The sequence below is a fragment of the Triturus cristatus genome, chromosome 6 (genome assembly GCF_964204655.1).
Source record: "Triturus cristatus chromosome 6, aTriCri1.1, whole genome shotgun sequence".
In the NCBI taxonomy this organism is placed as follows: Eukaryota; Metazoa; Chordata; class Amphibia; order Caudata; family Salamandridae; genus Triturus; species Triturus cristatus.
In genome coordinates, this window is record NC_140589.1 from 963,583,093 (window position 1) to 963,606,465 (window position 23,373).

Below are 23,373 nucleotides of genomic sequence, written 5' to 3' on the forward strand. Positions count from 1 at the left end.
ATTTCATTTTGCAGTTTTTTGTAGTGCGGGCAACACCTGAAAGGGTTAGAGCAGTGGTACATAACCTTTTGCTTGCTGTGTATCCCCACGTAACCATTATCGGAACCTGTTTTTCTCCTTATTTAGGGTGTAGCCCGAGATGACAGACAAATGGTTAATTGTATCAAAAAGAGCAGGAATGGCTTTGCAGGCGTCTGCTATGAAGACAAGCACATCTTCAGTATAGGCCGCAGCTTTATGTGTTCCTGGATTTAAGTGGGATCCCAGTGATCTCAGGATTATTTTTACTTGTGCATATTAGTGGCTTAATGGCCAACAAAAACAAAACAGGAAGATTAACCAGTCCTGCCTTGTACCCAGAGATCCAGTTGAATATAGTTAGGAAACACCACATTTATCCTGATTCTGAGCATGATCTTGTCATTGAGTGTCCTCACTATCTGAATAAATTGTTCATCCAGTGTGAATTTAGTACCTCTGCAACACCCTGTGTATCACTCAACCTGACACATGACACAACAGGTGTGTGGTGCCGGCCGCTAGCCTACCCTTCAAGAAGTCTGTTTGGGGATGGTGGATGATGGAAAGAACAACAGTTCCAAAGCGCATTGCTAATAATTTCGTGTGTATCTTGCAATCTGTATTAATCAAGGTAATAGACTAAGATTTTTTAGGCAGTGGTTCTTAAGCTTTTGACTTCTGCAGACCCCCACATAATCATTACTGGAACCTGGTGACCCAACTGAATCATTATTGAAATCTGTGGACCCCCACTGAGTCACTACTGGGAAAAAATACAAAAACAAGCAATCATCAAAGAAATACCCAAATGAGGAAATATTTTAATGAATTCAAAACAAATATAAATAAAATACAATTTTAATTTTAATCAGAAGGTTGAAGTTTGCCTAATTTCAACAAGAGGCCACTCATCATCCATACTATATTCTGTTTAATGCCTTTGCACTACTCCTACGAATCAATCTGAGCATACTAACTTAATTTTTAGCCACTGTAAAATTCCTTCACAGTTACAAAACATTAAAAAAACATTCAATTTTGCTTCTTTATTTATATGCCCTTTATTAATATGCTAAAAGTATTTGTGAACCATCTGATTATGCTTCATGGACCCCCAGGAGACCCCGGACCACAGGTTAAGAACCATTGGCTTAGAGTGTTTTATGTGAGAATATTTACAGTACATGAGCAATTAGGGATTCCTTTCAATATAAGGTACTGAAAACAAGCTACACAATGAGAGTTTCTATAGGTAGGAAAGGTAGCTTATGCAGAAATGTCTCAGCCAACAAGCAAACCAAATTATTTTCTTCCAGTTACTATTTATAATGTGATGCTTAGCCTGATTACAGTCTTAGAAGCATTGACCACAGGTCTACACAAAACTTACACAGATAACTGTAAAAGGAAGAACAGATGTTAAAATCTAAATTGTAAAATTCGTATATTTGGGAGCATTCTTCCTTAAAGAATGAGACCTGGTCACTGGTGTTTTTGACATTATATGAAAAGCGCATATAAGCTGCATGACTACACCAATTCAACCCCTGAGCGGGCAGTGCTGCCCACGCCTAGTATGGATAGGATAAATGACAAGTAACCCATAGCAACTGTAGGGCTTTTCATGGTCTATATCTGCAGAACACTGATGACAGTGTTTTCTGGCATGACAAAGTGATCGGTCAGCTGCTCGGGTGGGTGTGTCAAAGTCTTTCGGACCCAGAACCTGCTGTAAGAGAGAGAGAGTTGAAGTCTGAGAGCACATCTCTACCGAATGAGTGCAATGGAGCTCTCTCCCCGCTTATGTAAGGCCCTGAAAAAGGCTTTCAAATGACTGGTCCCAAGAAACTGAGGAAGATCTCAAAAGCTGAGGAGGTAGGCTTCTGGCCCAGTCTGAAATGCTGGTGTGTAACTGTTTGGATTGCCCTGGACTACTTCACCACTGTATAGAACAGAACCTCCTCAAACTATGGTGATAAAACAAGCAGTTCACCTATACATGGCCAGTCCTGTGGGTTGGTCAGGCACCATGTCAGTCCAGTGACCTTTTGTCTTGGGTGGGCGCTAGCCAGGCACCCGTGCAGATCCCCACAGTAGCTGCTTCTCCGTGCAGGCAGAATGAAGCAACCACTCCACATGGTTGACACAACAGCGCTGTTCTGCACATCAAGTCTAATTGGTGCTTGCGTCAGAGTTAAGAATAACACAGGTGATAGGTTACAGTGAATCCCAGCTAACCCAGCAAGAGACCCTACAAGTATGTACCGCAGACAGTATTGGTGCCACTCTGGCTGTATGTGGGTGGTGCGTTCCCTGAGAGCATGCTGACACGACAGCGTCTTTTCTGAACAGCCTGCTTGATTCTAATCTCATTGTAGAGAGAATTCTACATGCCATCTCCATATGGGGGGATGCTCATTGAATTGTGAAGGGGCCGCGTGCATGGGGCACACTCCAGTGCACATGTATACTGTGGATCCCAGACCACTCTTGCTCACCAAGGTAAGCTGTGCCACTCCAGGCCCCGTTCTAGTGGGACTGGTATCTATGCTATGACAAGTGGCCCCATTCCACAAAAGGGTACTGTAGGATACCAGAGATTTCACACTTAGTTACATAAATATATAAACAAATTACAGCATCCATAATCTCGAGCGTTACAGATATATGCAATGCATGTTTCTGCTGCTCCATATAATCCAGGGCCTCCCCCCAAAATGTGTTTGCCTCCGCAATAAAATTCATAATAAAACATTTCTCACCATGTTTATCAGCAATATTTTCTGATAAACTCCAGGAAGAATGTAAATATACTGTTTTGTTTTTATTATGGGTTTTTCCATAATAATCGTTTTTCCCTCTGCCCGTGGAAGTGTCTCATTTTTAAGTCTCGCCTAGAACCTGCCAATGCTTTCGTATTTCATGTATTCTTTTTTAAAAATTTTGAGTCATTCTCGTATGTTTATGCTATGTCTTCACGTTACAGTAATTAAAAAATAATAGTACCTTTCTATTTGCCAAAAACAGTCATATAGCCTGTGAAATACATTAACACAAAAAAGTGTTTCTGTATTTGTTCTGAGTACAACTGCCTGCTAGGAAGCACCACTTATGCTCTATAAAAATTATACACAGAGTTATTTTTTGTGCGTTTTAAATGTGTTTTACATGCACCTGTCTTCCACATTTAGGTAGTGGTAAGCTTTTCTTTCTCCTTTTGATTTTGTACCACATACTTGCAATAAAATCTGTAAAAAAAATCTCACCAGCTTGATAAGGCGAAACCTGTTAACTTTACCACTGCTTGTTAGGTTAGGCTTTAAGAATGTATTCATACATTTATCCCAAATCCTTTTGGACGTGTAAGGAAAATGGTCTGTGTCACGGCAAGTGTCACTGGCTCTGTGATTGACCTCTGCTCACTGGTGTAGCTGGGGCACATCAAATATCTGCAGCAGGTGCATTGACACACTGTTTTACTGGAATGCTGACCTCTGCGGTGGTTTAGGAACAGCGAGTTTTTTCCGGTTCCGGGTCAAGTCAGAGCAGCACAGTGCAGCACAGCGCGGCTCTGTCTCAGAGTCCCTGAGTCTCCGTGGTAGCCCGAGAGCGGAGGAGGAGAACGGAGGAGAACGAAGGAGTGAAGGGAGCGGCGGCCGAGAGTGGCGGCGGGAGCGAGAGAAGCGGCGGTAGGCAGGTGGTGGCAGCGAGTGATCACAGAGTCCTTTCAACAATGCCGCCACCATTATACATAAATTGAGCTGTGTGCTCTCCCTCGCATGGTGCTTGCTGCCCCATAACTGCTCCGTAGACCTTATTAGAAGCCACTGAAGGCTCTGGGAACTCAGCACCTCACTGTGCCACCGGGATATTGGAGACGGGCATGAGTAAAGAGTCTGGGCAGGACAGAGCTCTGTGAACTGATTGAAAAAAGAAGTGAAACGCTTGCCAGACCTCCAGCTCTCCAGTTTGTCACCACCACCGCTGCCTCCGCAGCGTGCGAGGAGTAAGTGGTAAGCGGCAGCAGCAAGGATGCAAGAGGTGTGGGCTTACGTGGATATACGCCGAGGTAACCCCCTTACTGTTGGATAGAGAGAACCGCAGCCGCAGCTGAGGGCGGCACACCAGCAGCGGCAAGATTCCAAGGCGCAGGAAAGCAGAGGTGAGCAGAGCATAGTGACCACACCGTCATCCGCTTCAGTCAACAGGCATACACAGACGTCACCCAATGATTACACTGACACTTTATTTGTGGGTGAAGAACTGCTGCAGGTTTATTTCATACAACATAGTATGATAATAAAATTGGGTTATCTTACGGGCGATCCAGGGCAGGCAGCCCCTTGCTGCTCCGCCCGCCTGGTGAGCCAGGACACACGGTGGGTCGATGCCCGGCAGTGTGGCACATAATTATTTACAGATCATCCACTGGGTCACGTGATCTGTCTCCTACTCCCGCCCCTTCCGACATGGGCGGAGCGTGTTGTGGCACACCCCGGGTTGGTCAGGCTCCCCAACCGCCCGAAGGACTAACGGGGCGCCGTCGCGGTCTTCCCAGAACCCCCTTCGGCTCCTGGACCTTGGCTCGGGCACCCTTACTGTGCCGGACAGGGGTACCCTTACTGTACCGCCTGTCGCAGAGGTACCCTTACTGTACCCGTCTGCCTCCAGATCGCCCTGTAACTCCGCTTGCAACGCAAAAGAAAACATTAAAACATTCCAATAACGCGCTGTGCCTGACACGTGGGGTAAGTGGAAAGGGTGGGATAACGCGTGTCCAGGCTGGAGCGGCGTGCAGGGAACAGAGGAGGAACTGGGCGAGAGGGCCTCCTAAGTAGGGGGGGCAAGCCTCGCCCCCCGCCCCCAACGGCCCGCCTCCAGCTCCACACTATTGGGGGGGTCATACCTTTGTGGGCGTAGCCTCGCGCGCGAGGCAGCAGGGGGGAAGGCTCCGACGGGCGGCCACTAGAGTGCTGCCCTGCTGATGTCCCACTGCTTGGGACGCGGGCAGCGGCAATCTTGCTGCTAACAGTGAACGGAGCAGCCCAGCAGTCTAGAAGTCCTGACGTGATGCGGCAGCGAGGAGCAGCAAAGAGCCAGCAGCTGACTCCATAGAGTCCCCCTAAAGGCCTGTTGGGGGCTCTGACCGAGGTGCTCTGTTATACAGGCTTATGGTCTCTGGCGTTTCCTGAAGATTCCTGTGGATTGTGCCATAAGCGGGAACCCCAGGAAAGCGCGGGGGTGAGAGCGCGACCCCATCAGCGGGGGCTGCTGAGTGTTGTGCCCAGGCGAGTTCGCGGAAGCGGCCATACTAGGTTTGGCGCGGCTGGCGGCTCACTAGTGTTCCCTGCTCGCTCTCTCTCCCTCGGAGGTATAATCCTGGCCGATCCTGCGGTGTAGTAGTCTCACCGCTATACAGCTCTACAGCCTATATTCATTGCAAGCTGTTGGCTGGTAGTATACTCGTAGCACTTTTGTGTATCCAAGTGGGGAAAAAACGTCGGACTGGTGTGGCTCATGAGCCAGAGTGTCCACCAGACAATGGAAGCTGAAGTTTGTCAAAGCTTTACCCCCCCAAAGATTTAATTTGAGCTTTATTCAGAACTATGACCGCAAAAAAACTACGCTCAGGGAAATTGGTATTTGTAAGAGCATGTACAAAAACCAAAGCCAACCTGCTGAGGAATAGGTCAGTACAGATAAATACTCTGAAAGGATTTAATGCCATCTCCACTTTGTTCTCAAAAAAAGAAATAAGTCAAAATAAGGAGGCAAATATGAAGCCTAAGGCTGAATCTCTACTTCAAAAGGTACAAGGAGCAGTGGAATCTACACCTCTAGCTACAGTTTCTTCTCCTGGAAAAAGAATGGTTGGAGTAAGAGATGTGGTAAGTCCTGAAATCAAAAAGGCTCTACACGTGAGATCTATACTATTCACTCTACTGAAAATAGCTTGTCTCAGTCTATTATTGATTTATGTTCTGACTCAAGAATGGATGGCCTTATATTGGAGGATTTTACACTCCCTGACTTAAATATTAATTCAAACCACTCCTTGAGGGCTTCGCAATTACCTAAGCCAAGTACTTTTGATATCTCACATCTTCCAAACTCTCAAGCTCATCTTCCTGGATCTTCTATTAAAATGCAACTTTTCAGTAGTACGCCTAGTGGAGTGGACTCAATAAGCTCAAGAGCTTCTATCACTCCTGATTTGCCTTTGGTTTCTGACCCCCCAATTCAGGAGTCTGCCGATAAAATATTGATGTCGGAATCCTTGTTTCGTCTGGAAAGAGTTTGATCCTCTATTTTAGCTCTTATGGAAAGATCCGTAAACAATTCTGATTATGTTTTGGATTCACTTTTGTCATTGACCAAATCAATATGTTCAGACCATATACAGCCAATCAGTAAGGTTTCCCTTCCTTCATATGATAAGTCTAAATTTTGTTTAGAGACCCCTCCTCTACACCCAGAGGTATTTAATTTGAATCTAATGAAATCTACCCAAACGAGTTTTGTTACAATGCCGAATTATCGAGACTTTGGTACTCAGGTGGACATGTCTCTTGGTTCCCCAAAATATAAAGATAAGGAAAGTGTGGACTTATTGATGAATCTCAGCTCTTTTCGCTACAGCAATTCTTTGAGCCTGAGGCTGTTATGTCGTCCCCTGTTAATTATCCTCTCCCGATTACAGGAAAGGACAAAGTTATTGTAGAATGTAAAGTTTATCCAATTTTTCTAGAAAAAACAGGGATTAATACAATTGTGCATTCTACTACAAAGGAACTAAAATCTGATCATATTTCACCAGAAGAAAAGGCCTTAAAAAATGAAGGAAAATCCGCTAGTAGAAAGAAGAAAAACAAAAAGAGGAACTACCCGGAGGATTAAGAAGAAAAGGGCTAAACAAATCCGTTTCGACCCTAATATAAATCAATCTTTGCCTCCAATCCCTGCCATAAAAGATCAGAAGAGGGTAGAAGTTCAAGTGGAAGTTTTCCGAACGAACTTCAACCCACCTCCGCTGAACTCCAGTACAGCAATCTCGGTGTCTCAAGAAGCTACTACCACAGATCTAAGTACTGCAGCAGGCGCAAAATATAGTTTAAATCCTGACGCTGTATTATTTTCATCCGCTATTGGCAGTGATGTGATTTATAATCCTAGAAAATTGTCTAAGGAAGACTATTATATTAGCACTCAGCCTTCTGTACCCCTTTCGCTGGATTTTGTCTTTATTTTTTATTATGAGCTATATATGAATAGGTCTTATTTATTGAGTTGTTTTGCTAAATATTTGATTCAAAAATGATCCAGAGTAGTGACTTGGTTTGGTTCAAGTTCTAAAACATGGTAATCTTGAGGGTGCTAGAGTGACGTTTGGATCTAAGGTGACGTCCCATTTAATTATCTCAAATTCTGATGAACTACGGTGTTGTGTATTGATGTTCTGGTCCCTAATGAGGAGAAAGTCCCTGAAAAAGAGTCCATTAATAGGCAGCTTCCCACCATACAAGATCTATCGTCTCTTGATGCTCACCATTTGGAAAGAGAAAGGTTATTACAGATCTCTCTCAGCAAGGATGGAAGGAGAGTCTCCCTCCAACCAGAGAAAAAGAGTGGCGGAGTACTATCTGTAGATGATGAAAACAAGAAATTGAGTTGGGTGGCAGGGGCCCTGAATACAAATAGTTCAGTTGGCCTAAGGTTTGGGAACTCTTCCTAGCAAGGGCCTTAAATTGGTCTCATGGAACGCAGCCGGCTTAAGCACAAATAAAAACAAATGGCTGTTCTTGAAAGAACAGAACGCCGACATAATATGTATTTAAGAGTCCTGGATAATAACTAATTGGTCCATGGAAGACTACTATGAGCTGAGCCGCCCTGCGTTTCCTGTGAGCAGGGGACATGCGAAATGGAGCATCACCATCTTGCTTAGATCAAGCCTCAAATGGACATATAAAACAATCCCACATGCCTCTAATTTATTTCAGGCAATTAAGCTAGAGACTAAGGAAGAGTCCCTCCTAATCGTAAATGCATATATCCCACGAGGCTCATCTAATACATATTTGTTAAAAGATCTGCTTGCCTTTGTCTCGTCAGAACCTACTGTTGGTTGAGACCTGAATGCTAAGGTTTCCACCCATAGTATGGGGCTTTTTGCCAACTCCGCTAAGGATGAAGCATTAAATATACCGCCGGCTCAATTCCCAAATCATAGTTGAACCGATAAAAGAGGAACAATTTTACTAGAAGGCTTAAGAAATTTGGAGGTATTAGTAGTCAATGGGAGACTAGAAAAAGATATCCCGGCGAAAAATACACTTAAGAGACCGAATGGTGGCTCCATTATCGATTATGTAATTACCTCGGCTGATTTCTTTAACCCCTTCTGTGCCACGCCCTTTCCCCCTCCTGTGCCGGGCGTTGCATTAGTGGGTGGGGTTCATGACGAGATAGTCTCGTCATGGGCACAGCGCGACCGTGCTCCATGATGAGACTATCTCGTCATGGGCACAGAAGAGGTTAATAGATTATCAAATATGGAAATTTTAGAAAATCAATTAACTGACCATATGGTGATTAGTTTAAAAATAGAGTTGTCCTGTTTTGGGGAGAGCTCTTGGAATTTTTAGGATAAAGCAGTAGCTTTCAATAAAGCAAATGGCAGAATTTACTGGAATTCTTTGGTCGTTTCAAAATTAAAAGAGTCTTTAACTATTTTAATAGGCGATAAGCAGCTTAGAGTAACATAATATCTAGATCATCCCCAAAATAATTTGTTGTAATCTTATAGCCATAGTATAAACAGTATGGTTATGTCTGGTAAATTCATCCACCCAATATTTAAACAAAGATCTGGTTTTAATCCATTACTTCAAATAAACAAGGATTTAAACAAATTAGTGAGGGCTCAGTTTTTGAATTATTCTCCTGAACGAAATAGACTAATATTTTTACTAAAGTGGAAAAGACAACGGAAAAAACGCACCTTAAAACAAAAAAAGGAAAATTACGAATGGGTTCAATTATAAGAAGCTGCTTCTAGTAATAATTCGAAACGATATTGGGAAATAATTGCAGAAAGCTGTGGTACTAGAATTCAATCTCTCCCCATTCCAACAAATGAAGAAGACTGGAAATTCTACTTATTAAAACTTTACTCCGCGAATCCAAATTCCTTTTGGCCTGACTTCTTTCTAATGAACTCCCCAAAAATGTCAGTTTACAATAATGCTCCTTCTAAGTAGGAAGTTGTTAGACTGATTATAAGAATTAGAGCCTCAGGGGCAATGGGCCCAGATGAAATTCCTATGTCAATCATAAAAAAAGAGCCGATACTATGGGCAACATATCTTACCCCTCTGTTTGAATATTGTTATCTGTATGTGCGGACCCCCTCGTCATGGTCTGGTAGCATCCTAATTCCGCTGTACAAAAAGGGTGAAAGACATCTTCCAGTTAACTACCGGTAAATAACGTTATTAGACGCAGTGGGGAAAATCTTTGCCCGCAGTGTTCTTGAGCATCTTACTGATTGGGTAGTAGAGCAGAAAATTCTCCCCATTGAGCAAGCAGGGTTCAGGAAAAACCACTCCACCTTAGACAACATCTGTTTGTTGAAACGAATAGAAGAGAAATATACGGTCTTTCGCAGGACAAAAGTCTATGTAGCATTCATAGACTTTTCTACTGCTTTCGATAAGGTAGACCTCCCATTTCTCTGGAAAAAGCTATATAAAATGGGGGTGCCTTCAACCCTATTAACCTTAGTTATTGCCCTACACTCGCAAACATGGTGTCAGGTACTAATAGGGGGAACTCAGGGCCTATCTTCAGTAATCTCTATGGAAAATGGCTTGAAGCAAGGTTACCTATTAGCACCTTTACTGTTCTCTCTATATGTAAGAGATCTACCGGATTGTTTTTCCATAACGCAAGGGGACTCTCCAAAGATAGGTGGACGCTCCTTTCCTTGCCTTATGTATGCAGACAACATAGTAATAATGGACCTGACCCCTATTGGTTTAAACAAAAAATTGTCACAACTACAGAACTATACATCTGCACAATTTCTGAAGATAAATGTTTCTAAAAGTAAATTGGAGATTGTAGATTCTTACCTTTATCTGAGGAAAGTTATTTCAAGTAGTACATGGATTAGTCCCCATATTGAACATAGCTCTTGTAAAGCGACATTGCATGCAAATGGCCTACGCCTATTTTATAGTGCTATGGGTCGAAGACATTTTTCACATCTGCTTTTAGTTTTAAAGCTAAAATTCCTCCCACCTTGTTATACGCAATTGAATCCATACCAGTAAGTGAATGGAGCTTCTTGGATAAGATCGAAGGCCAAATCTTCCGTAAATTTTGTAACCTTAATACTCTTGTCCCAATAGCCGCCATTAGGCTAGAATTTGGCTTGGTAAGTTCTTTTTTACAAGGTTTAGTTAGGGTAATACATTGGGGCTACCAGCTAAAGAATAGTGAACCTTTTTCACTAAGAAGTTTTATGCGACAGGAAATTTATTCAGGACAAATGTATAAATACTCTTTTTTAGCGATTTCTTCTTGGTACTGCAATATTTTAATGTGCAAGAGGATTTCGTGCTGTCCTTCTCTCTCACAGAATTGAAATCTTTTTTAAAGATTTCAAGTGGCGTAATTAGCTATCAGAGAGCTGTCATTATATGTAGAGCAAGAGCGAGACTGGAAACAACAGTCAAGGATTCTTCCCTGAGAGTTCCTCAGAAGTACCTCTCCTGGAATTTAAGTCAAGGTATTCGCCGGTGGCTCACCCTCGGTATGAACCTTTTACCACTAAATGACTTAACCGTAAATTTGACAGTTAATAGGAAAGGTGGAAAAAACTGCAACTTTTGTAATCAGGGTATTCAGAACCTTGATCATATCTTGTTTGTATGTCCAGCTTTGACTTCATCGCGATTTAGGTGGCTCCGACCAATGTTTATCCAGAATGGTATTAAAAATTTTTTGGCTGCTCGAGAATTTTAGTTTTTTCCAAAAAATGAAATAGTATGCATAAAACTTTTAAAACTTTTTAAGGGAGTTTATGAATATATTTAAATTTTTCTTAATTAGTTTCTGATTATGGTTGGCTATGCATTCAATTAATTTTCTTATTATATTGCCTTCAAAATTCCAAGCTCTTATGTCTCCTCAACCTTTTGTATTTATTTCTCATCTGTGTAAAATATATACTTATGATTGTTGTTAACTTATCGTTGTTTGCACTAAATTAGGTTTTATCTATCTTAAATAAGTCCTAAGGGAAATGATTTTGCTGCTCTATAATGCACTTTATATAAAATATATGGTGCTGCTATGGTATGATAATTTTCCAAATTGTACTTCTACTTAACAGGTTTTGATCCTTTCCCGTCTCAGTATAGGACGTAACTTTACGAATGCTGCTATGTTGCTGCTGCTATATGATGCACTTTATTTAATAATTTGCCGTTGTTGCTGCTATATGATGTACTTTATTTAATAATTTTCCGTAACATGAAATTGCTTCCTTATATTATTTTATCAAATTGCACATGTTATAAAATGTTATACTGTGTCATTCTCCGTTGTCTTCTACTGGAGGGCCCCATTGCTGCCTAAAGAATCTCCCAGAGTCGATTTCGGAAATCTTTGATGTCTCTTGATGATCTAAATCCGTACAAATTGATGTAGCGTTGTAGATATAATGGTTTTAATGAAGTGTATTCTATAATTATTGCTGTTTTTTTTTTAACATGACTGTCTATAAACGTCTTAAGCGGACCTCATTAGAGATCCAAATTATTAATAAACATATTGAATTGAATTGAGTAGACGCTTCATGCTGAAATTGAGTTTCGTCTTCCACAGATCGGCTTTGCAATTAAGCTATAGAGTGGGCTCACCAATGACGTACCTGCAGATACTTTCAAAGCAGTTTGGTCAAAAAATCTAAGGTAGACTGATACTGAATGATGTGTTGTTATTCCAGGATTTAGTGTGGAACATGTTGATTTCCTGGGGTGAGTAGTTGGTGTTCACATAATGCATGCTTTAGCGAGGTTATGAACGAGAGGTCTTTTGCCACCAGGGGTAATGCATGGTTGTCGAAGTGTTTTGACGTGGAGTGAACACAATGTGGTCTTTGACACAGTCTAGAAGGGTACACACCAGGGTACATGTTGCATTTTGCTATGGCTGCACTGCGCATGAGGACTTGGTAGTTACATTGTGGAAGTCGTTTTTCTGGACATATGTGTTGATTAACAATTACTTTTTTTACTATTATTTTTTTGCTCTCTAGTGGCCCCTGAAGAAGGAACATTTGGTCCCGAAATGCATAGGGCGGGCCACATAAGACACCGTATGGACTGACAACTGAATAATAAGCTATGAACATTTTGAATATAATGTTTAAGTTGTATACTGATGATTTGAAGGTGCTGTATATTTTTCTGGAATATGGTTGTTAAAATGTTAAGAACATTTATGGCAATATTATAATTAGAACAATACAAGAACATATATGAAAATAATAACCTTGAGTCATATTGTTTATATTGGTGTATTAAATAGTGCAGTGTTGTATGCTAAAAGAAACTGCTGTACATACAGGAGATTTCAGGTTAAGTTACCCCTAAATGTGTGAAGTACATTCTGTGAAAGGGCCACCAAAAGGTGCCATGGTTGCCTGTGTAGGGGACTGATCTATACTACTTACTGATGGGCTGAGTTGGATCAAAAAAGGGCGCTCCTTATCCATAAAAAAGTCCTCAGCCACAAAGAGGTGGCACACAATCAGTGTGTCCCATGAGGGCGACCCTCTAAAGGGTCCACCCACTGCACCTGCCTGCAGGGGGATCTCTACACCCTTTGTAATGCAGGCAGGTTGGTGTCTGCAAACCGAAAGGATTAACCAGCTGCTTTAAACAGCCGGTCCTCCTTTCAACAGTGAGCTGATTACCAGAGCAGGCACAAATTCATGGCTGCGCAGGGGGTATTTGCTCTAACTGTGATAGGGGGCACAGACTGGGGCAGGGCACCCTTTACATGATACAGACCTTGGACTATTGAAGTTTAGAACACCTGTAGGATCCAAGCGATACACTTAGCTAATTATACTGCTCAAGAGAGCAGTTGCCTCAGGCTGAGTGAAAGATAATGGTTCACCACAGTGGGATGAACAAAGAGGAAATACTTTCAGGGGTATGAATCCATACACACAGTAGACTACAAAAATTGCTTACAGCATTGGCCATGTAACAAACTTCCCAATACCTTTACGAACCATTACTGAACAATGCATTGGATAGACTGATTGTTACTATTCAAAGAAAATAAAACTAGTCCACTTCGGTTGGCCAATAGGATATTCCAAAACAACACAGAAATGGTGCTGAGACCCAAAAGTGCTAAGAGGAGATACCGATGGTGCATATTTGCTATACAAGAGCTGATAACATAACATTAAAAAGCATAACACACTGAAGTAACATAACAAAATAACACGCCATAACACAGCATAAAATAACAAGTTGATTCCTGTGTCAAAGTGAGAATGAGAGAGCATCGTTGAACTTACCATCCCATGATTCAGCCATGTAGGGATGAAGTTATCCAGCAACTTCGGGAAAACCAATTCTCTGTCATAAAGGTAGAGGGCCCAAAACATGGTCACGACGAACTGCAATAACAACAAGAGCTTATCAGAAACTGAAATACAACCATGGCTTCAAGTAAGGCAGTTCCCTCCAGGTCTCTGACCCCACACAAATTAAAAACTGATATTGATACAGGGCCCTTTCAAGTCCTGTGTTCATGTCCTTAATTTTACAGGCAAAAACAATGATCAAATTCTGAACAATTACTCTAAAAACCGTTAAGGTAACCCCTATCACTGATGCAAATCCTGTTAACATTTCATTTGCTTTACTTATTCTTGCATACCCTTATAAGGGTCTCAAACATTTTCTGTAGTGAGAGCTACTTCAGATCAGTGGAAATCAAAACGAGCTACTGAATGCTAAACAACTCACACAATGATACTAGGAACCTCTACGGTCAGCTTATTTGACTTTAATCTTAATGTCCATAGAGTCCGATACTATGGTTTGAACAAAATACTTTGCCTAAGGGCACTATGACAGGGCTGCCATGTGTGTCAGTGAGAGTGGTCTTTGGGGATGTATAAACATGTGAGCATCTGAATGGGATATATTTGTATGGTGACTGAGAGCCTATGTCATGTACTTGCAGCACTGGATATACATGGGAGAAATTTAAAGTGCAGAAAACTGTTCTGCAAAAAATTTTATAATATGGAAAATTTTATGGCACTTTCATTTTTCTCTCATTTAAAAATATGGCTATATTTTTCAGTTATACTTATGGCACAGTGCCTACTGGCCAGTGGAAGCAAGAAGCCTGCTGTTTGAAAATGCAACACTTCGAAATGGAAGAAAATTAAAATGAAGTGTTAACTTAATCATTAAGGTAACTTTTTATTTTAATTTTCTCGTATTTAAAAGCATTAAGAAATATAATTTTGTTCACAGCTCCAAAACTGAGTTGACAAGGAATTTTATTTAAGAATGAAATACCTCAGTGCTTCAGTTGTTCACCTCTGTGCCCAAGCCCCAGTGGGGGTCATAAATCTGACTGTGAACCACTCCTTATCAGGCCCTGCTATCTGCAGCCTGATGATAATAATGTAAAATAAACAAAGGGGCATATTCTCAAGGAGCTATCGTCGAGTTAACGGCACTTCAGCGCAGCCATAGACGCGATAAATTTATCGCCCTATTCACAAACTGCCGATACCACCAGATTTCCAGCGATAGCACCCTCAAAAAACATTGCCACGGATGACCACATCAACTATCGCTAATGAGATGCAGAGTAGGCGTTCCCGAGCAAAAAGCCGCAACAATACCACTCCACAACATTCTCAACGACCAGCCCGATCTGCGTTAAGAACACAAAACAGGTGATAAGACGCGTTAGCAGCAGGAAATTAACACCTGCTTTGACCTTGTGCAAAGTCGGACAACAACCGGCTGCAGCCAAGGGAGCACAGCTCATAGCCAAACATGAAGAACAACAGATGCCCCCGAGCAACTGAACATGCAGCCCGGAGCACCAAGAGGGCAACAACACATACCCCCACCACTCCTCCCTCATGACAAGGAGAATGCACATCAACCCCACAAAACCATGACCCAAACAAATCGCCTGAAGTCGCACAAACACCTAACAGACAGGCATGGCCACAAAAATTGAAACACACATCCACATCATACAACCAAAACAAAACCTTTATTACAGATGAAACAAAAAAAACGATAATGAAGAGGCAGTGCGTGTCTTCTCCGGGCATTACATAAGTCACAGCCTGCAAGACAGAAAGACAGATAAGAAGGTGTGTCATGCGCCCATCAAAGGACGTAGAGGGAGAGCGACAGAGAGAGGGAGAGAGAAAGTGAGAGAAAGAGAGAGCACCCTCAAAAAACATTGCCACGGATGACCACATCAACTATCGCTAATGAGATGCAGAGTAGGCGTTCCCGAGCAAAAAGCCGCAACAATACCACTCCACAACATTCTCAACGACCAGCCCGATCTGCGTTAAGAACACAAAACAGGTGATAAGACGCGTTAGCAGCAGGAAATTAACACCTGCTTTGACCTTGTGCAAAGTCGGACAACAACCGGCTGCAGCCAAGGGAGCACAGCTCATAGCCAAACATGAAGAACAACAGATGCCCCCGAGCAACTGAACATGCAGCCCGGAGCACCAAGAGGGCAACAACACATACCCCCACCACCCCTCCCTCATGACAAGGAGAATGCACATCAACCCCACAAAACCATGACCCAAACAAATCGCCTGAAGTCGCACAAACACCTAACAGACGGGCATGGCCACAAAAATTGAAACACACGTCCACATCATACAACCAAAACAAAACCTTTATTACAGATGAAACAAAAAAAACGATAATGAAGAGGCAGTGCGTGTCTTCTCCGGGCATTACATAAGTCACAGCCTGCAAGACAGAAAGACAGATAAGAAGGTGTGTCATGCGCCCATCAAAGGACGTAGAGGGAGAGCGACAGCGAGAGGGAGAGAGAAAGTGAGAGAAAGAGAGAGAGAGGGAAAGAGAAAGAGAGAGAGGGAGTGCGAAAGAGAGAGGGAGAGCGAAAGAGAGAGGGAGAGAGAAAGAGAGAGGGAGAGCGAAAGAGAGCGAAAGAGAGCGGGAGAGCGACAAAGAGAGGGAGAGCGACAAAGAGAGGGAGAGAGAAAGAGAGAGTGCCGACACTGTGGACCCAGGCCCCACTGCTCACCTGCCGCCACCGGTGGGTCTCCAACCACGTGCCGGCACACACTGCAGTCCCCACGGTCACTCATCTGAAACAGGTGCCAGAGACATGAATGGCAGAGTCCATACAGTAGAACACGCCATCTTCGCTTGCCCGCCCCTGCACACATAGGCTTATGCACCCCAGCCCCTCCTGCCGCCCAGAGGAGACTTCCCGCCCCTGTGCGACCAGCCTCACTGCTCACCTTCCGCCACCGGCGTGTCTCCAAGAGGGCCCACCACATGCCGGTTGGATCTCCAAGCCCGTGGCCCGCGACCATGGCACCCTTCACATCATGCAGCCACGCACCGCGGGCCACCAGGTCACACACATGATTCTGGGTCTTGATTTCGCAATGGCAGAGAACACATTAGTGCACAGGGCATCATCACAAGCTGCACATCTGCTCAGCCCAATAGGGGCCACCAACTCTGTGAACTGTGAGGTGACGCCACGTGGCGGGAGGCATGCACTGCACGCTGGCTCAGGCCTACACTGCGGTCCAGCAGGGCTCACACCAATGCCACCATTCCAGAACGCCCGGACGGCACATCATCGCAGGCTGCATACCCACTTAGCACTGAAGGTGCCCCAACCTCAGTGCACAAAAAGACACCGCGGTGTGCCTGTGCCTGCTGCAGTGCATCTAGTGCCACAAAGTCTGTGCACCGCTAGCCATGGACCCTTTATGATTGAGTCCCGTGGTGCGGACACCATCATGTCACCACCGGCACTGGGCAATGTGACATGGCAGGCCCTAGGCCCTCATGCATAAATGATAGCCACACGGAGACACCCAGTCAGAGAGTGGACATGGCGTCCAGCACGTGCACCAGGCCCTTTTTATTGGCACGGTCACATGTCCTGTGAAGGCGTTGCCAAATGAGTGTGGTGTGGGTGTGAACCAGCCATGAGGGAGTGGACAACTAGACCTGTGAGCAGCAGATCCCCACAGGGAAGGCCTGGAACATGTAGCGTTGGCGTTCCCCCTGTGAGCGTGAGCGAGTGGGCTGGCCTGGCGTATGCCAGGCCAGCGTAAAGGTGTGAACAATGACCCAGGGTCTGTGTACATGCTTCCATTCTGGCCTGGACAAGGAAGTAACAAATGCGCGTTTCCCCGTTCTAGTGTCGGCGCCACCCAGCACGCAATCGACAATGTGTCTCCCTGTGACCCAAGTCCCACAACATGAGCAACATGGACGTAAGGTGCAATCATTGAGCGTACATGCATTCATGACTCCACACTTGCAAGATCATAGACATGACATATCATTGTGAAAATGAATGTTTAATGCACATTCAATGGAGTGTTGTATGCGGAGCAGTACATGACCATGCAAAGCCAACCTTGCAGCGTCGGCCTGTGGCGGGCCATTCAGAGTCCTTCTGTGAATGACGTGTGCCTCAGTAGTAGAGGAGTTCAGTCCGCAGTCTGCTATCTGTGTCATGGGTGAGCAAACAGAATATGGCAGTCCATGTCGAGGTCCAAGGTGAGTGTCGCAGAATGCATCGGGGGACACGGAAGGGGATGATGCTGAGGGCAGAACCAAGCAGTAACAGGCCATATGGAGGACATGGATGCTACCGCTTCCCTATGACCACGAGGCCAGATTCATCCGCATCTTCGTCCTCTGCTGTTTCAAGGTGCCTCACATGTGGGTGGTGGTGGTGTTCTGTCTCCAGCACTGTGTGGCAGTGACACCGCAGGTGCCAGAGGTGGAATGTCAGCCGCACTGTGTGGCACTGACACATCAGTGGGCGGAGATGTGGATGGAGTGGTAGCAGCAGCAGAATGCTTCGGCGCCAGGCCTTGCGGCAGCAATGCCATGAGGATGGTCTTTATGGCATTGAGGGACCCAGCTAACTCTCGCTGGTGTGCAGCCGTGTCAGCCGCTGTTTCCGCACACTTATGCTCCCTGTCTTCCATGATCCTCCGCATGAGTCTCAACTCCCGGACGAGCTCGCTGGAGCCACTATCGTGTCGACAGTCGTTCTTGCCTTTGAGTCAGGACCCTGGCGATTTCAGCCATGGTTCATTGGAGGGCATGGAGCGGACTGTCAGTGTCCGTTAAGGACTGTGAGTGGTCTCTGATGGGACTTAGACACCCACGTATGGCGTCTAGTTTGTCTGCCATGCGGTCAAAACCCACCTGCACCTGTTCGGCCAGCTTCTCCTGCCACCCCAACACACGGAGTTGGAAGGCCATGTGTTGGTCGTGGGGGTCCTGGCAGGCAGCCGTGGTGGTGGGTGCTGCCTGATGTGTGTACTGTGCAGGGGGTGGGTTCTCCTCGTAGCAGCTGGGCTGACCTGCTCCTGGAAGTGGGCTCCGGAGATTCTCCACGAGCTGTTGGAGGGCATCAGAGTTGAAGGTCTGGTTGTCCTCTTCGTCATCAGAGAAGAGAGGTTGGGACTGCTCTGCAGGAGGTGTTAAATTTCCCTCTGGATTGTGAAGGGGAGATGCAGTTTAACATTGTGTTCACATATATGTTGACGTATTGAACATGTTTACATGCAGACTGAATGACAGTGTACATTGTGACTGTTTGTGGTGAGCTGATGTGGGACAGTGGACATTTCAACCACTTCACGGATGTGTGTTTGTACTTGTACATTGCCAACTCACATTTCCCTGAGATGCCATATGTGATTGACCAGTAACTGCACACAAGTGGGACCAGTTATGTCCCCTGTTCTGTTGTGGATGTGTTGCGGATTGTGCCAGATCGTTGTCAATGTTGTTGTGCTCTGCATGTGATGTTGTGCCGCTTTTTGAGGGAGTCACACCTGCAGCTCTGAGTTGGCTACCCATTATTCCTTACATGCGGTGTGCCTCTGCCTTCTGTGCTTCTATAGTGCTGGGATGTTGCATTCGTGGGTGTATTGGTGTCTTGGTGGGATTTGGGGGTCTGGGGCATGGTTTGTCTGATGATGTGCTGTGCTTACTTGTGCATGTGTGCCATTGTGCCCATCTCCCCCTTCTCCCCAGTCCCTGGTTGTAACTCACCCTGTTGCTGTTGTGTCCGGTACTGTTGAGCAGTGTCCGGTCCCCCTACTCCTGCCACCGTCTCCCCACTGATGACTGTGGACACCATTTCCTCCATCTCGTCCTCCTCCTCCTGTGGTGCTGGACTGCCACCTCCAGTCTGCATTGCTGCCTTCCGGTTGTTTGCGAGCTTCTGCTTGGTTTTGCGCTTGACAATATTCCAGCGCCTCTTGACCTTGTCCATTGTCCTCTTCAGCACTACGACTGCATTCACCTTGTCCACGATGGTCTGCCATATTCAATTTTTGGTTGCTAGTGACACAGTGGATGCTTGTGGGGTTCTGGTTGTCCTCTGCACTTGCTCTGGCTGACTCCATTGTGCTTCGCTGTTGTTTGGCTTTTGTATGTGTTTTTTTCACCTTTTGTAGTGCATTTTCCTGCATGTCGGGTATGGATTGCAGGCCTGTGGCTGTTTTTCGCTGATTATTGTATTGCTATTGGCGTCATCGCCGCTTTTTTCGCGTTGGTGTTTCGCATCTTTGCGGCGTCACATTGAATTTAACGTGCTGGTTTGACGCGTTGTCGTGGGACTATCGCATGTTGCCACCGGCTTGGGAATACCACGTTGACACAGAGTTATTTTCCCGTGATGAACTACGATGTGGTGAGTTGCGATAAGCTACTCTTGCGGTAGTTACCACAAGCTCTTGAGAATATGCCCCAAAGTCTTCTCTTAACTTTAAAAGGAAAATATGACCTTGTGCTTATTTAAAAATGAACTCAAGGCTGTGAGGTACTCTGAAGGTGTCTGTGAGCTACTGGTAGCTCTCGATCCACTGGCTGGAGACATGTGTCTCATAGTGTTTGTTTTTTCCAGGATGTTGAATTTCTGTAATTTTTTTAGCAGTATATTACTCTTATATAGAACATACTGTGAACTGAGTGGCCTCTAGGTGTCTCTGCTAATTCAGGTTGTGAGTTGAGTGCATGATAGGGCATGAATGAGAGTTCTGACGGCAGTGCACGTTTCTTACAGTGACTGTCAGTAGGTCATAAAAGGGTTCAGAATTCATGCTCATCCAATCCTTCTCCTCTCTGCAGAGTGCACATAGCAATGGTTAGGTCCTCCAATTGTAATTGTGATTTCGTGTGAAACATCTGAAGGAGGAAAACAACTGTCAAAATATTGACAGGGATAAAGTATAAGAAAATGCAGTGCATAAAGTTTAGTGGGGTGTGTATGAAGGGATGGTGAAATGAAGGAGATGCACGGAAGTACATGCAGGAGAGAAAGAGAAGAGGATGTTGAATCTTGGTGTTGAAGAGGAAAGAGACGAGTTGTGAGATATGCAGAAGGAGGATTTTAGAGATGAGGGGGGGGGGAAAGGGTGTAAGTCTCTAATATAGAAAGACTGCAGAAGGAAGTGATGTGAGGGTAATATTGGAGTGATTGAGACTCCGAAGACCACTACCCCTTAGCAATATTGAATTCCCAGTCATGTATTTTCAGAACTGAAATATTTTTTATTCTAATTATAAACAACAAATTCATTGTTACTCATTTATTTTACTCAGCTACCAAGCATTGGCATAAACAATAGTTTGAGCTTTCCTGACGCATATGTTTGTTATTGTGTTATACGTTTGGCTACAATAACAGAAATCTTACAAACAGGTGACAAAATATTGGTCAGATGGCAGGCTATGGAAAACACAGGTTTTTGTTTACAAGTTTTAAGCCATGCCCTTAATTACATAGATCAAGCCGTCTCTTGGAAAGGAGTCCTAGCTATGCTTCTTAGGCCACGCCCATTTCAGAGACACCCCACCCCCACTCACTTTTTTTATCCCACTTAAAGACCTGAATACAACACAACATGTTTCACATTTAGAGTTTGTGTACAGACATTCTGCGTTTCCTGGGTGTTTATGGCATTTCTGTGAAACATATTACCTTATTGTGAAAATAAAATCACATTTGTTACTCTTGTTTATCAAACCTACAATCTGGGCCAATATTTATCATTATACTTATCTTTTTTTTTTTTTACAAAGAAATGGAATCTGAATGGAAAATAAGATGTCAGGAAGTCAGGATGAGTATTAAGCAAATCTGGCATTGTATAAAACCCTCAAAACCTCAAAGCTCTCATCTTGTTAGGTTTCATCTGCACAGCGCTTGCCCTGTGCTTGTGCAATCTATTGGCCTTAATAGAAATCTTGAAAGGGCCTTACATACCGCTTTTTCTTTTCATTGGTTGGTGTGCTTGCCACTTACTTTTCCTCCATTTCTATTGGCTGTTGCATACTATTTCCTGATGTTCCTCTTGTGTATTTCTCTTATCAGTGTCCAGTGGACCAAGTACTGTTTTCATCTTCTTTGGTGGAACTTCTTTTCTTAATTGATTTGCTCTTTTACACACAGTGTAAACCCCAACAAAGCTATTATAGTGCTTCACAAGCACATAGACAGTAAGTGATTTGTACAGAAACACTGGATGTTGTGCCACCCACCAAGACTCGAACACTGTTCCGCAGCTTCCAGGTCTGCTGCTCTAACCCTTACTCTAACACTCAGTGCCACTTCTGTATTCTTCTCAATTCCATGAATTCTGTGAGCACTGCTGTAGAATTAACAGGTTAGTTAGCTTTTACTTTTAATGGCTGTTCTTTTTCCAGTTGTAGTCTTTTACAGTTCTTTTTTATTACATAAAGGCTAGCTGACAACACTGTGATGGTTAGCTATCCCAAGTAATATAAATGACAGACTCATACAAATAATTTCTATTTGTTATTAAAATGCTTTCGAAATGCTTGTTGAAAGATTGTGGTTTTGAGAGTGCCGCATTCTGTTGCTCATGGTAAATTGCAACATTCTCTGAATGATGGGGCCAGTTTTTAAAAACCCACCCTCCCTGCCATATGATTGGTAGATTAGCTGTTTGACAACTTCCGCCTCCATGTGGGCCAGCGGTCCATTTGGGATTCGGAACAATTCTGAAGTGTGGTACCTCTGCAATAGGTATGGTGGTCCTACGGTGCCTCTTTACTTTGTGCTGTAGCTTATTTTAGACTCTGTTGAGGACCGCATTGAGAAGCCTGAGTGGTGCACCATGTTGGTGCATGTATTAAATTATCTGTTTTTCCAAATAGCTGCATCTTGGTTAGTGCCTGGCAAGCTCAGGAACATGCTTTTCTGGTGGTACGAATTCCGTGTTTACAATGGAGTTATATAGGAAGTCCTTATCAATCCTGAATGTGCTTAGCAAATCAAAGGCACTCAAATTGTTCTGGATGGGGGTGATAAGGTTGGGGCTGTCAGTGTTGGTGCGAGCTGGCAAAAACAATCAACTCCTTCTGCAGTACCCGCTGCCTTTCAAACTGAGCACCCCCACACAGCTCCTGCCATGGATTTCAACTCTGGCATGCAGCCGTCGCCTCACAGCCAGCACCAGCACCCACAAACAGCCCTGAAAACACATCTCCATCCTGACCTGCAGCAATATCCGCCCCTATAGTACAGGTAACCCCAAAGCGCTCTCCCAATGCACTTCTCAAATGCACTTTCTCTTACCCTCTTTCTCGCCCTTGCTCTCTCCGCCCTCTCTGTCTGTGCCTCTCTCCCTCTCGTGGCAAGGACAGGTACAATAATATATATAGTTTGCACATTAGTATAAAACCTGGTTAAGGTTTCTAGAAGTTACATGCCTGGATCAATGCCTCATACACAAAAGTGTCCATCTTTTTGTTTACATATATTTATATATAAACCTATTGTATTTACCAATGCTTGTTTTAAGGTCTGGCTCAGAACCACTCAGACATCATCTTTTAGAGCCTAGATTCAACATCCGTGCCACATTTTTTGTGTTGTCCAATTTTTTTTAATCTTCCTGTGTTTAGCGCTCAGAGGTAATCAGGGAATCTCATGAAGACTTTATTTAACAATATATACAACAATGTGTGTTTTATATGGACCTTGTTCTTG

The 23,373-nt window shown here is 44.0% G+C and overlaps 1 protein-coding gene and 1 long non-coding RNA gene across 3 annotated transcripts in view; one reads left to right on the forward strand and one right to left on the reverse strand.

The window, feature by feature from the left end:
• Positions 1-23,373, reverse strand: part of AIG1 (androgen induced 1) — a 1,670,352-nt gene that overhangs the window by 872,924 nt on the left and 774,055 nt on the right. For both annotated transcript variants that reach the window (XM_085611670.1, XM_085611671.1), the window contains exon 3: positions 13,625-13,726. In XM_085611670.1, the coding sequence (XP_085467796.1) occupies positions 13,625-13,726 (102 nt within the window). The remainder of the gene's footprint in view (positions 1-13,624; positions 13,727-23,373) is intronic.
• Positions 3,495-12,572, forward strand: LOC146820858 (uncharacterized). The gene is made up of 3 exons (XR_014963059.1): positions 3,495-4,183; positions 11,914-11,999; positions 12,347-12,572. It is a non-coding gene; the product is annotated as an uncharacterized LOC146820858 (long non-coding RNA).